This window comes from Dysidea avara, chromosome 9 (assembly GCF_963678975.1).
Source record: "Dysidea avara chromosome 9, odDysAvar1.4, whole genome shotgun sequence".
Lineage (NCBI taxonomy): Eukaryota > Metazoa > Porifera > Demospongiae > Dictyoceratida > Dysideidae > Dysidea > Dysidea avara.
Genome location: NC_089280.1, coordinates 26560971 through 26575267, shown reverse-complemented (window position 1 = coordinate 26575267; position 14297 = coordinate 26560971). Strand labels below are relative to the sequence as shown.

The 14297-nt window shown below is 38.2% G+C and overlaps 1 protein-coding gene across 2 annotated transcripts; it reads left to right on the top strand.

Annotated features, from left to right (window-relative positions):
- The first annotated feature begins 957 nt into the window (after positions 1-957).
- Positions 958-13563, top strand: LOC136267786 (uncharacterized). 2 transcript variants are annotated; one of them, XM_066062959.1, is made up of 5 exons: positions 958-1154; positions 4499-4955; positions 9883-10010; positions 10797-11783; positions 12473-13563. In XM_066062959.1, exons 2-5 carry the CDS (start codon positions 4505-4507, stop codon positions 13451-13453), a joined length of 2547 nt encoding a protein of 848 aa, XP_065919031.1. In that variant the 5' UTR covers positions 958-1154; positions 4499-4504; the 3' UTR covers positions 13454-13563. The 2 variants fall into 2 exon arrangements, with proteins under 2 accessions (XP_065919031.1, XP_065919032.1); XM_066062960.1 differs by lacking the exon at positions 4499-4955 and having other exon boundaries at positions 959-1154.
- Positions 13564-14297: the final 734 nt, after the last annotated feature.

Sequence of the window (14297 nt, the reverse complement as noted above, 5' to 3'; positions counted from 1 at the left end):
TATGTATTTCCTACACTGCACACAGGTCGGGAATACCACCCATGTTACAGCATGTTATATAATTGTCACTATAGACTAGCTACAGTGGAGCTTGTTAATCAGAACTGTAACTTAGTAAGGACACCTGTACAAGTTACTTCTTTTTTTTTAGTTTACTTCTGAAGTTTAGCATAACCTTAGCTACAGTAAAAGTCTTCCTCATACGGTGACCTTGGATGCACCTTCTTTACCTTTAGCTCAGCTCTATAGACAGTATATAGCTAATGAATTTCACTACTAATTTCTGCCGCAATCCACTAAATTCAGTAGTGACAGTCATTGGCTACTTTTGTGTGAGTGACCCTTATAGGCTTTATTGTCATAAGACAATGATGTGGCTACCAAAAAGTGAAAGTGACAATCAAAATAGTGAGTATATCCGTGGCAAACTGAATTAGTAGTGACCTTCACCATAGATTAGTAGCTAATTATTCCCTACGCCTTCGCTAGTTGTGAATGTATTGTGGTTTAAATGTATCATGGTTAGATTATAGTCCATACGAGTTCATATAACGCGTTACTTCGAACTGAACCCAACACTGCAGGCTATAATATTACAGTCTATTTCAGGTTGGTTGTCCACGTAAGCCAAATGCAAAAATATCACGTGAATAGAAATAACCAATGAAATTTCACGCCAGGCGGACGGCGCTAGTTTAAACTGAAGGCTACTGATCTCATTGGCTACTTTCAAGCACGTGACTTTTAACGCTTCGTTTCTCTAGTCAACCAACCTGAAATAGACTGTACCGGGGCATGCATAAGTCACCTGACACCTCACGTGGCAATAGCCCGGTAATAGGGAAAGGGTCAGGGCATTTACATGGAATGGGTCGGCCGCGCCAGGCTGACGGCGTGCGTGCGTTTGCCCGAGTTTGCCAGTTAAATAGCCAAGCGTGCAGCCAGATTTTCATTTAACTATTGAGGCTAGGCAGCTATATAGCCATGCAGCTATAGCTACTTTAACCTCTCCTGGCTTTGCACCTGTGTGACTCAGCTACCTACGAGACGTTAGTACGCTGTATATAGACCTAGCTATCGTGTTCGTACGGGCAGACTGCAAGAGGCACTTGAAAAGAACTGTCTACATCGCACCGAACCATTTATGATCCGGCGTAAGTTTCATATAGATAGTGTATATATTATACTGTTGTTGTCACTGTCAGTGGTGACAGTAGCTACGTCAGTGGATTGGGCAGACTTTGTTTCTCTGCCGGCAAAGCCTGTTTGATCGAGCAAGGCAAAGACTTTTAGTCCGGCTTTTATTTATTTGAAATGATGTGCCAACTGCCCAAACGTCTATAATGTCCTATAGCCATGCATAGTGACAATGTATACACAGATATAGCTAGGCCACTAGCGGAAATCGCAACTGGAACTGATCCCAACAACTCATATGAAGCCGGACCACTGTAGCTCAGTACATCAGTGTGCGTATGATCATTATGAGAATTAATAATTGGCATTATATGCACTAATCATTGCTATGCAGCTATTTCTGGCCACCACCTTTGATTTTCAAGTTACACCCTGGCTTTTTTGAAGCCACACCCTTTTCACAGTTTGGCTGTTTTGGTATCAATTCTCAGGCTTTGTGTAATTGCATACGTGCACCAAAGCTGGCCAGAGATCTCGAGATTGAAGTTGTCTTTCTACTTAATTGTGTTTTTCTGTACTACAGGAAGAAGATAATGATGTGTATTTGACAATGTGTGTAGTTTTTTTGTATACGTACATAGCAACTTGCCAAACTCTTACAGGGTGACTTATTTGTGTCTAAGCTCTCTACATGGTGACTTGATTGTAGCTGATCTCTCTACAGGATGACTTATTTGTGGCTGAACTCTCCACGTGCATGGTGACTTGATTGTAGAGTGTTCTAAGTAGAGTGTTCTAATTGTAATTGTGCTAATGTTCTAATAGGGTCACTGCACTATATTAGAGTATCTCAATCAAGCATTTGTTACATGTATATGTATAGCTGGTTTTCACAGTAGCTATAACTCAGTGGTGAATTCTAAATCACTGAAGGGATAATTATTCTATGATCAGTGTTGGGAGTAACGCGTTACATAATATTATTACTTTTGTGGTAACTAAGTAATATAACGAAATACGCTATAAAAACAGGTAATATAATTCAAGTTACTCTACTTACAAATGTAATGCATTACCTAAGTAATATTGTTACTGTAACGAATCTAATATTACATAATATTATTACTACAAGTAACGAAGTTACTAATCTCGCTAGTGATCAACTGAGTAACGCCTAGCCACAACAAAGTAATGAAGCCTACTGAATGAAGCTTATTCACCAGCTTCTTACTTATAACCAAGATTTGCACATTGTTCAACAACACAATCATGTCACGTGATAAGGTGGTAGTTTCACACGCGACAGCTTAAGGCTGTGGACACAAAGTAATATAATATGTAATATTATTATAGTCACTTTATTTTATGGGTAATATGTAAAATAGTTCAGTTGCAAGTAATATGTAACTAGTTACTTGTAAAAAGTAACTGTCCCAACACTATCTATGATGATTATTCCACCTATACTTGCATCGATTTTCAGCTCATACCTATTAACAGGGCTGTCCAGAGAAATTAAGGGGCCCAGGGCAAAGAGTTAAAGTGGGGATCCAAGGTTCCACTCTGAATCACAACTTCAGCCTAGTTGTCAGTTGAAAGTCATGCATGCTAATAATATTGACAATAGCTGCCCCTCACCATCTATATCTCCTTATTTATAAGCTTGTTATACTGCTCCTCTGAAAATTACTGTAGAGTATATAAGATCTGACTGACTGCTCTATTAGAGTATATCGATCTTTTAATCTTTTAAACAGGTATTCAAGGGACCCTTGATGGCGCCCCCTGAGACCCCTTTCAGGCTGGGGCCTGGGGCAAAATGCCCCAGTTGCCCCCCCCCCCTGTGGCCCTGCCTATTAATGATCTGCCTAGTAGGCGTGGTAACATCTTTTAGTAACAAAACTCAAGCGTGTGATTATTACAGACTATTGGTTCCATGCTCGCTTGGTTCTTGCATTGTATCTTCGTGGTCTTAACCTTGATTTCTTTGAAACCACCAAAAGCTACTCTTATGATGGTTACTAATATCAATCTTCAAATGAAGAGGCTAGCAGCAAAAGGGGACAAGTGCCATTTGAAAATTTAGATGACCATTATGGTGGGCATTAAACACAATTTTGTGACATAATTGAATTATTGTAATATTTGCTAAAAATTAATTTGAGACTGCCATAAACTTTTAAATTCTGTTGTTTACTTAGTGACGACATTATTCACATGGTTAAAACAAGCCATTCTAATTTTTAGAACTAATGGAAAATCTAAAGTGGCACATGCCCCCTTTTTCTACTGACCCCTTCAATTGATTCCTCAAAATGGTTAACCCTGTAGGCATGACAGAAGCTTGATCTTAATAATTGGTCATAACTTCGTGAATCTTTGATCAGATTTCCATCAAAACTGGTACTGAGATTCATTTTAATAGCTCCTTTAAGAGTGCTAAGCTTCAGCTGAATTGGAGTATGAGTTTGTGTATCGTGGCAGATTGTGAAAAAAAGAAAACAACTTGAAAAAACTGACACTTGGGCCACTTGTAGCCCGGAAATGGCTAGTCCGTCCCTTTTCAAAATGAGGAACGGTTTGATTGCCAGTATTGTATTGTAATTGTTTAATTACGTTCCATAGTTAAAACTCTGTATTATATGCTAGAGTGACCAGATCCTTCCTCTTTTTGTGAAGGGGCGGGTGACACCAGGCTAGAAATGGCTGGTCAAATTTAGTATGCGGACTCCCCTATCTGGTGGGCACTGAATTGTCAGGGCACTGAATTGTCGGTCCACAGCAAATTTGGTTCCAATCAGTGAAGGGATCATGGAGCTACATATGTGTGGGGGAAAATCGCATCTGTTTTTCTTCTTGTCCATATACCCATGATGTGGCTTTTTAGGCCGCACAACACTACCATGTATCTTAATGTTCATCACTGGAATTGCACTTTTTGCATGCACAAGCACAAAGAAATACTTTAGAGTAATTTGTGAAAGCTCAGGCTTTAAAACAATGTCAATATAGCTAAACAGGCAAAACTCTTAGAATTTATAGACACACATGCACTACTCACACTCATCACTGGTTATCCAATTATTAAAATCATGCAGACACATACTGTTGTGAGAAATGTAATGCTATGTATATATATTCTCTATAATTCCTTCTGGCGGTTAATTTACTTGCTCTGCACAGGTGCTTGAAAATGAAATAATATACAACTTCAACTTTGATGGGACATAAATTGTTATACCCCCACTGTCACAGCCAAACTATTTTATAGCTATATATATGTGTACACAATAGTAACCATTTGTATTCGTGCATACAACATGTGCTTGTTGCAATGTTCTCTTCACAATGGGTTCCTCAGGTGAAGATGATTACAGCTCAATATATGTTCCCTAACACCAACAACATGACATATATAGCCAACCCACACTACCAGAATTTATCTAGAATATTCAGTAACTCAATTACAAGGAACACACCTGAAAGTGGGGCTCTGCAAATCCATTCTGATCTTCAGCTACATCCTGCTACAGTTGACATGTTACTGGAAGAGAATGCTACTATTCCATATTCTAGTAAGGGGCATGGTACCAGTGTCCGACTTTACCATAACAATTATCAAAATTGTCAACCTGTGGCTGTTCCATGTAGTTTTCGGTACACCGATGTTTATATTAGTGCTGGTTGTGACAGCAACTGTGCATCAAATAAAAACAAAATTAAACTGTGCTACAATCAGGAAAGTTTACTTCTTCAACACTCATTCTTACAAGATCCATGGCTGCTTGTGGATGTTGACACAGCAGATGAAGTACCATGTAAGCAGAATCTAATTCAAAACAGCCAAGCTGTAAAAAAAAGAGTGCAGCCCCCAAAAAGGCCATGGTGAAAAAAGATGTGAAATCCAAGGTGGCGGCCAAGAAATGGCTGTGATGGTAGGTTAATGGTAAAAATTTTAATAACGGCAATTCAGGTGAATTTGGTGCCGCTTGGTCTTGGCACAAAATTCACCTGAATTTTCATTATTAAAATTTTTACCATTTCTTGGCCGCCACCTTGGATTTCACATCTTTTTTCCACCATAGCCTTTTTGAGGGCTGCACTTTTTTTCACAGCTTGGCTGTTTTGGATTAGATTTCACTTCTTTTTGTATTTGTATACCCCAAAGGCTTTTCTTTACCACAGGAAGAAGAAAAACATGAAGCAGATTTTAAATACTTTAGCTATTTCTGATTTTACCAGTAAATGTACAAATTATATATATAATACATAAAACAAATCACCCTGTAGAGAGATCAGCTATAGAAGAAGTTATCTTGTAGAGAGTTCAGTTACAAAGAAACCACCATGTAGAGAGTTCTGTAATAAATTATCTTGTAGAGAGTTCAGTTACAAAGAAACCACCATGTAGAGAGTTCTGTAATATTTCTTTGTAACTGAACTCTCTACAAGATAACTTCTTCTATAGCTGATCTCTCTACAGGGTGATTTGTTTTTAGCTGAACTCTCTACAGGTGCAGTTAAACTCTCTACATGATGGTTTCTTTGTAGCTGAACTCTCTACAAGGTAACTTCTTCTAGCTGATCTCTCTACTGGCGATTTGTTTGTAGCTGAATTCTCTACAGGGTGATTTGTTTGCAGCTGAACTCTCTACATGGTGGTTTATTTGTAGCTGAACTCTCTACAAGGTGACTTCTTCTAGCTGAACTCTCTACAGGGTGATCTTTTCATAGCTGAACTCTCTACAAGGTAACTTCTTCTTCTAGCTGATCTCCCTACAGGGTGAATTGTTAGTAGCTGAACTCTCTACAGGGTGATTTGTTTGTAGCTGATCTCTATACGGGTTACTTTTTCTAGCTGATCTGTTCAATTCTCTTCTCCAGGGTCTAGTGGCCTTGTTTGATTGCTGGTCTTTCCAGCTGTCCAGCACTTTACACCTAGTGCTGGGGGTGGTGGCAAGGACAGTCCATCTAGCCAGGGTTAAAAAATATATATATATAAAATTCTCTTCAGGGTGACTGCTCTATTAGAGTATCTCAATCTCGCACTTGCTACACCAAGTTGGATTTCGTGTTATAACTCTTCTACACCATTGAAGAGCCTTTCTAAGATGATTACTCCATCTGTACAGCGATTTTCAAAGCATTACTCCAAGCAGTTTTTCTGGTAGACATGGCAAGTAGGCTGCAGCACATCATGTGTTGCTGTCAGACCTTCAGTGCTGGTCACTGTAAAGTGCTAATAATAAAGACACAGTAGTGTGTCGTGCGGCCCAAGAAGCCAGCACACAACACCCATGAGTATATTGACAGGAAGAAAGAAAACGTAATATTCACACCTCCGTAGCTCTATGCTGCCTTGATGAAACAAGACGATTTTTGCTGTGGACACGCCGGCCAACTTCAGTACTCCACATACCAAATTTGAGCAAAATCGCTTCAAACGTTCCCGAGATATGTGACTTCAAAAATTGGCTTAGTTTCTTCATTTTTTTCTCTTATTATTCTTCCTCTTTTCGCACACTTACAAAAACTGCCATAAAACGCGAATGCCATATCCGATTGCCTTGCAATTTGGCACACAGAAGAGGTATAAAGGCGCATCTCGGTACCACTTTGGCTGGAACACAATAAACAGGCAAAGAGTTATGAGTGATTATTCACAAAAAATAACACCAATATGTTGTCACACCTACAGGGTAAACCGCTTATGGGAAGAAGCTGAAAATTGGTGGGTGAATAGGTTAACTATTGAACCTCAAATCTTTTGTGGTTTGAAAGAAAAACCACGAAGATACAATGAAAAAACCAACAGTGTGTAACAATTATGCAATCAAGATTAGCTAATAAAAACTGACTACTTGCCAGGCCTACCAGAAAAACTGCTTGGAGTGATGCTTTGAAAATCGCTGTACAGATGGAGTAATTATCTTAGAAAGGCTCTTCAATGGTGTAGAAGAATCAGACTTAAAGCCAGAGAGTTATAACACGAAATCCAACTTGGTGTAGCAAGTGCGATCTTGAGATACTCTAATAGAGCAGTCATCTTAATAGAGCAATCACCCTGAAGAGAATTGAAGAGATCAGCTAGAAAAAGTAACCCATATAGAGATCAGCTACAAACAATTCACCCTGTAGAGAGATCTGCTAGAAGAAGTTACCTTGTAGAGAATTCAGCTACGAAAAGATCACCCTGTAGAGAGTTCAGCTAGAAGAAGTCACCTTGTAGAGAGTTCAGCTACAAAGAAACCACCATGTAGAGAGTTCAGCTGCAAACAAATCACCCTGTAAAGAATTCAGCTACAAACAAATCGCCCTGTAGAGAGATCAGCTAGAAGAAGTTACTTTGTAGAGAGTTCAACTACAAAGAAACCATCATGTAGAGAGTTCAGCTACAAACAAATCACCCTGTAGAGAGATCAGCTAGAAGAAGTTAACTTGTAGAGAGTTCTGCTTCATCTTTTTCTTCTTCCTGTGGTAAAGAAAAAAGATAGGTTTAAAAAGCCCCAAAGCTGGCCATAAGCCGGCTTTGGGGTATACAAATACAAAAAGAAGTGAAATCTAATCCAAAACAGCCAAACTGTAAAAAAAGAGTGCGGCCCCCAAAAAGGCTATGGTAAAAAAAATCCAAGGTGGCAGCCAAGAAATGGCTGTGATGGTAGGTTAATGATAAAAATTTTAATAATGACGATTCAGGTGAATTTTGTGCCAAGACCAAGCGGCACCAAATTCACCTGAAAAAATTGTCGTTATTAAAATTTTTACCATTGACCTACCATCACAGCCATTTCTTGGCCGCCACCTTGGATTTCACATCTTTTTTCACCATAGCCTTTTTGGGGGCTGCACTCTTTTTTTACAGCTTGGCTGTTTAATAATAAAATAATAATAGTAGTTTTTATTAGCTAATCTCGATTGCATAATTGTTACACACTGTTGGTTTTTTCGTTGTATCTTTGTGGTTTTTAGCTCGATTTCTTTCAAACCACAAAGGTTTGAGGGTCAATAGTTAACCTATTCACCCACTGATTTTCAGCTTCTTCCCGTAAGCGGTTTACCCTGTAGGCATGACAACATATTGGTGTTATTTTTCCTGAATGGTCGTTTATACCTGTTTATCGTGTTCCAGCCAAAGGTGGTATGGAGATACGCCTTTATACCTCCTTCTGTGTGCCAAATTTCAAGGCAATCGGATATGGCGTTTGCATTTTATGGCAGTTTTTGTAAGTGTGCAAAAAGAGGAAGAAAAATAAGAAGAAAACAACGAAAAAACTAAGCCAATTTTTGAAGTTGCATATCTCGGGAATGCTTGAAGCGGTTTTGCTCAAATTTGGTATGTGGAGTACTGAAGTTGGCTGGCATGTCCACAACAAAAATCGTCTTGTTTCATCAAGGCAGCATAGAGCTACGGCGGTGCGAATATTGAGTTTTCTTTCTTCCTGTCAATATACTCATGGGTGTTGCGCGCCGGCTTCTTGGGCCGCACGACACACTACCGTGTGTCTTGATAAGTTGGATGGTCGTTGTCCTGATCAGAAAAGAATTCCCCATGATATTGTTATCAAAATGGAAAAGTGTAGCTTACAATAGAAGGAAAAGTGCTTATATAATGCTGTTACTGCACTCTAAATTCTAACAATGGTATGTGTGCTTGCCTTTATGAATGATTTTGTTAAAATCTTAAGCATTAGCGTTGAGTTCCAATTACATTGCATGTGCTTATTGTGCTTAGCAGCAAAACATAATGTCAACTGGAGCATCGTCATATAAATGTTCATAGGGCCATTAGAGTATTTGGGCAGCTTCACTGTAAATATCATTTTATCAAAATGATATTTACAGTGAAGCTGCCCAAATACTTCAATGATTTGTTTAGGGTAGGGAGGATGAAGCTACGTATGTATGCATGAAAACTGCATTATTGTTCACATATTATGTACCTGTTAGGTGAACTAATGTCCTTACACACACTATGACATGGTGTCTATGTATGCATGTATTCAGTATTATCAAAAAGTCCATTTTCCAAAGCCTATGATCAGTTCAGCGGCACATGTTGTAGTTGTAACACACCCATGAGGTTTGTATCTGATTTGTAAACATCATACCCGAGGGCCGTAGGCCCAAGGGTAGAGTGTTTACAAATCAGATACAAATCAAATGAGTGCATTATAACTGATTTGTGGTATGGGGGTGTGTGTGCAGATCAAAGGTACCCATTTGCAACATGGAAGAAGCAAGAAAGCCAGGCTATGGCTGCATGCTGTACCCAAGAAACAATTGTTACTAATTACTGTCTTGGTGGTTTGTTAATTTATTGTTAGCTAGTTAGTTCATTGGTAGCACAATTCCCAACAATGACCATGTCCAATAGTCCAGCCATTGTACCACTTCACATTTACACATGTAGCTGACATGATATTCATTGCTGAGTGGTTTAGCGATATAGCTGATACTAGTAATAGTCTTTGTTAGCTTAATTTGAATGAGCATGGTTTGGTTTCTTTTGATGGCTTTGGACTATTTAGTGGCAAACTGTGTGGCCAAACGGAGGTACTTAACCATGTTACAACCATTTGTAAACTGGTTTACAACTGGTTTGTATCACTAGCAGCGGCCTTTAATCCGCCCACGCACCATACTACAAATATAGATATGCTATGGTTATGTGATCAGATAGCCAATAGTACATATAAGTCTTGTTTTGTAATCTACACATTATGTAATGGTGTCACCTGTACACAGGTTTGCCCTTAAGTGAGCCACTACAATTAGAGTGTGATTCAGCTTTTTCAGCTGGTGATAAAATTCTCATTAACATCAGCTTAAACAACTTGGAGACAGCAAGGATGGATCTTGAAGACAGTAAACAAGTATGCACTCTGTACTGAAGTGTTTATTAATCATGCATGCAAAATATTGAGCAGTGTAAACACTGTTCAATATTATTGCAACTAATGTGTCTAAACATGCAGTGCAGGTATTATAATGACATACTTTTCTGATTTAATCAGATGCATATAGCATAAGTGTAGCAAGATATTTTTAGATGGGAGGGGGGGGGGTGCTCTAGACTCTTGATTTGGTAGGGCACAGTGTTGAAGAGCAACAACACCAAAAAAAGTCAATACCTTTTAAGAATAGCTGCCCCCTCCACCAAATATAGATTGTATCACTAATAAAACACATAAAAATCATTATTTACAGCTTCATAGTTTGTTACACTGCTTCTCTGAATACTGTGACTGCTTTATTAGAGTGATTGACTGCTCTATTAGAGTACCTCAATCTTTTTACAATTTGCAATCAAAAAATTGCTAGGGGAGCTCCAGCCCCCCCCCAGGTTGCTACGCCTATGTATATAATATGCATATCAGTAAAAGTGTGTATACTCACTTATAGCTCTATAGTGTTTGTGATATGCAAGAATCACTGAGCTATGCTTATGGTGCAATGTAATAAGTATACCATGTAAATACCTTTCTTTTGTGGAAGTCTAAAATGTCTGAATAGCTATATGTAGTTGAAACATTCTAAGTGTCTAACAGACTAGAATTTTAATGCTTGAGTCCATATAGTCAAAAGTTTATTAGCTTATGCATATAAAGAACAGTATTGGTTAACAACATTCTCTAACGTAAGTGTATGATGTTATACAGGACTTGAAAGATGAAATGCTAGCAAAGACACTGGATTCTTTGCAAAATATCAAACAGTTAAATGAAGTAGTGGATTTGAATGAAGAGATAGGCAGAGGTGCTTATGGGACTGTGAAGAAAGTGTCACTATATGGTACGTCTTGTGCTGCCAAAGACATCCATGCTATTCTTATTGAGCATGCTGACCAGAAAGGACTGAAAGCCATTAAAATAAAATATTTAAATGAATGCATTAACTGTAGTAAACTGCTACATCCCAATATAGTCCAGTTCCTAGGTATCCACTACCCCAGTGAAGATGCTCAACTACCATGGCTTGTTATGGAGAAAATGGATTGCAATTTGACTTATTTCTTAGCAAATCATTCACAGGGTAACGTCTCTGTAAATGCAAAGCTATCTATTATTCATGATGTATCACTTGGCTTGAAGTACTTACATGCTCAAGATTTCATACACAGAGATCTTTCCTCCAATAATATACTCTTAACAAAACACCTCACTGCCAAGATTGCTGATCTTGGTGTGGCTAAATTGTTGGATCCAGATGATCCCAAGACACACACACTAGCTCCAGGCACTCTACACTTTCTACCACCAGAAGCTACATGTGCTAATCCGCAGTATGGAAAACCAGTAGATGTGTTTTCACTAGGCTGCATCATGATACATTTGATGACCCATGATTGGCCGGATACTGGTACTTGTGATAATGCTACTTTATCACAGGTAGAAAAAAGAAAGCCATATTTGGACAAGATTAAAGAGCCAACAGAACTGAAAGTGCTAATTACAAGCTGCTTAATGGATGATCCAAAGTCTCGCCCTATTATAGATACGGTAGTGTCAGAAGTAGAAAGGTTAAAGACCACGTATTTGGCTAGCTCATCCCACCACCATTCTGATATAGGTTCTCTAGATTTTACAGGAACTTATCTACTGAGAGAGCCAGAAACAGAGAGATGGGCTAGAGCATTAAGAAAACAGGTATTATAAAAAGCTTCATGCACACAACAACCAAACCATTTGCATGTATATGCATACACACACAAAAAAGAAAAGAATTTAGTAGAATCGATCATTACAGAAACAAGAGAAATTATCCCTTGATGCTTTATACTGCATCAAAGGTAAGAATGATGCCAGACTATGGACAATTCCTGATGAATTTTTATATGACAAATATAATGATTGTGCTGACCTGCTATATACCTGCAAATTGACATAGTAAGTGCAAAGTAGTGAGATTATATCTCCTGATACATGCAAATGGACACATGATCTCAGACAATTAGGTGTCAAAGATTAAATCTATAGTTGTGTATATACTTTTCTGAGGGAATCAGTCAGGTAGGCAGTTAGGAAGCACAATTTCATTTGCAATAAAGGAACTCCTAATGAGATACTTCAGATTGCATTTTTTGTAGCTGATCATATGTACTTGACTATTGTAAGTTATCGTGGCTAATATTTGAACTTGGCTAATGGAAATAGTGAAGCTTTGTGAACTCTACTACAAAGTACTACTGTATGTTTAACAGCTTGTGAGGCTTTGTATGATCATTGCATGAGTTAGTAGTGTATGATGATGTAACATCTGTTTTGTATTTTGGTATATAGCTCTGTTTGAAAAACATGTCACAATATAATTTTCCTGTAACATTTACTCCACATAGGCAAAACACTGCCATGGTCCAAAGTGTGCCAAACTAACAAGTCGATTACATGAAGAGAGAAAGTTTCAACCATCACAACATTTTATTAAAGTAGTACAAAACATGAAGTTCCCTGGCAATGTCTTTACTGATGGATCTCACTTTCTGTACTACCGTGATAACAAACTATTTGTTCTCGGTGATATGAAGAAACGATACAAGATGATGGGACATTTCGTACTTGTCCTTGATCTTCAAAATGATACAATTGATTGTATCGATTCTGAAGTGAGCACATTTTGTCCAGTTAAAGATGACTTTTTTGCACTTGAACTTGATGCTAAGTTACCAGAAACAAAATTTAATGTTTTAGATACATCCAATTGCAAATGGATAAATACTTCAATTCCACCTCTTTTAAAACAGAACACCAAATTCCCAGTTTTGCTGTCTTACTCTAATTTGCTTCTAGTTATCAGTGGAAACCATCTACAGGTGCTGGAACTAAACACTAAGCAATGGTTTGGTTTTAAACTCCAAACTTCCAATGCTGCCCTTAAACCTGCACTCAGCACACACTATGCCATTTTGAGGGATCAACTTTTTCTGTGCTATGCTGAAACTGCAGAACTTTACTGTGCTGACATGCAACAAATTATTACTGCTGTCAAGGCGCAGTCACAACAACCGAATGATCTTACAGTCTGCCTTACTCGTGTTCTGAATCCAGTAAACTACATCTTTGTCCATGAAGATGTTCTTGTTGCACTGTATGCAACACAAAATTATTACAGCCGACATCTTAACCGAGCATGGTTCTACAGTAGTCAGTGTGACCACTGGCACAACGTAATCACTTGTGATCTATGCATCAATGGACAATGGTTTATGATGGAAAATGGAAAAGCTGCTGTGGCTGAGTTGTCTACTAAATGGAGTTATGTGTGGAGGACTTGGGGTATTACTGCGAAGATCCATCAAGTTCAACTAGAAACAGAATAAATATATATATAAGGGCTGTACATACACAGTTTACATGCTTACACATATAATATGTAGAGTGGTTGTGATGTAACTACACATCTACTGTAAACAAGAATAACAAATTAAAACATTTGTTCAGTGGTGGCAGGAGCATGCTTCAAAGGGAAAGGTTTATGGTGTTGACACCAGTTACATGTGATCACAAGTGTTTTTGGTTCACACTACTCAATGTTAGCATTAATTAGCAGAATCATGCTCTAAAGATGTCAGGTGACCTAAAGAGTTGATGACTGGTTGAGTGCGTACTTTAGTGGCATTGAGTTTTGGGAATTTATAAATCTAGTAGAAAGCTATATACAAGTCAAATGTCCTGATCTGACCTCACAGTCTTTAGCTTTTTCCCAGGAGGTCCTGCAAGGGATTCCAAGTGTTCCATGGAACTCCTTTTTGTAGGTGGAGTCTTGATCAATTTATGTATTTTATTGGTGTTGAGTTATTTAGTTTTTGTAAATGCTTGTTAAGATTTCAAATCTTTCTGGAAGTGTCTTAAAAGTATTTTTAGCAGTGAGGCATTGTTGATATAGCTATGATTTTTATATATACTATATAGCTTCCCATGTAGCATAGGCTGTAGCTACGTACATGCCATAGAGTTCAAAAGTCTAGATTGACTATGCACTGATAACATTGACTTGTTATGACAAGCTAGCTAGGTGAAGGAGCTAAAGCATCAACTGCAGAATGCAATTGTTAGAGCTAAAGCATCAACTGCATTCTACAGAAAGAGGCAAGTTCTAAATTTTTGGCTCAAATGATAATAACTACTTATCTCATTATTGGAAAGAATTAATGAGTGTTGGTG

Bases quoted from the DNA above. Each gene is read 5' to 3' on its own strand.
- LOC136267786 (XM_066062959.1), top strand. From the start codon at position 4,505: ATGATTACAGCTCAATATATGTTCCCTAACACCAACAACATGACATAT. The intron at 4,956-9,882 runs GTAAGCAGAATC...ACCTGTACACAG, and splicing joins CACAGCAGATGAAGTACCAT to GTTTGCCCTTAAGTGAGCCA. The intron at 11,784-12,472 runs GTATTATAAAAA...TACTCCACATAG, and splicing joins CTAGAGCATTAAGAAAACAG to GCAAAACACTGCCATGGTCC.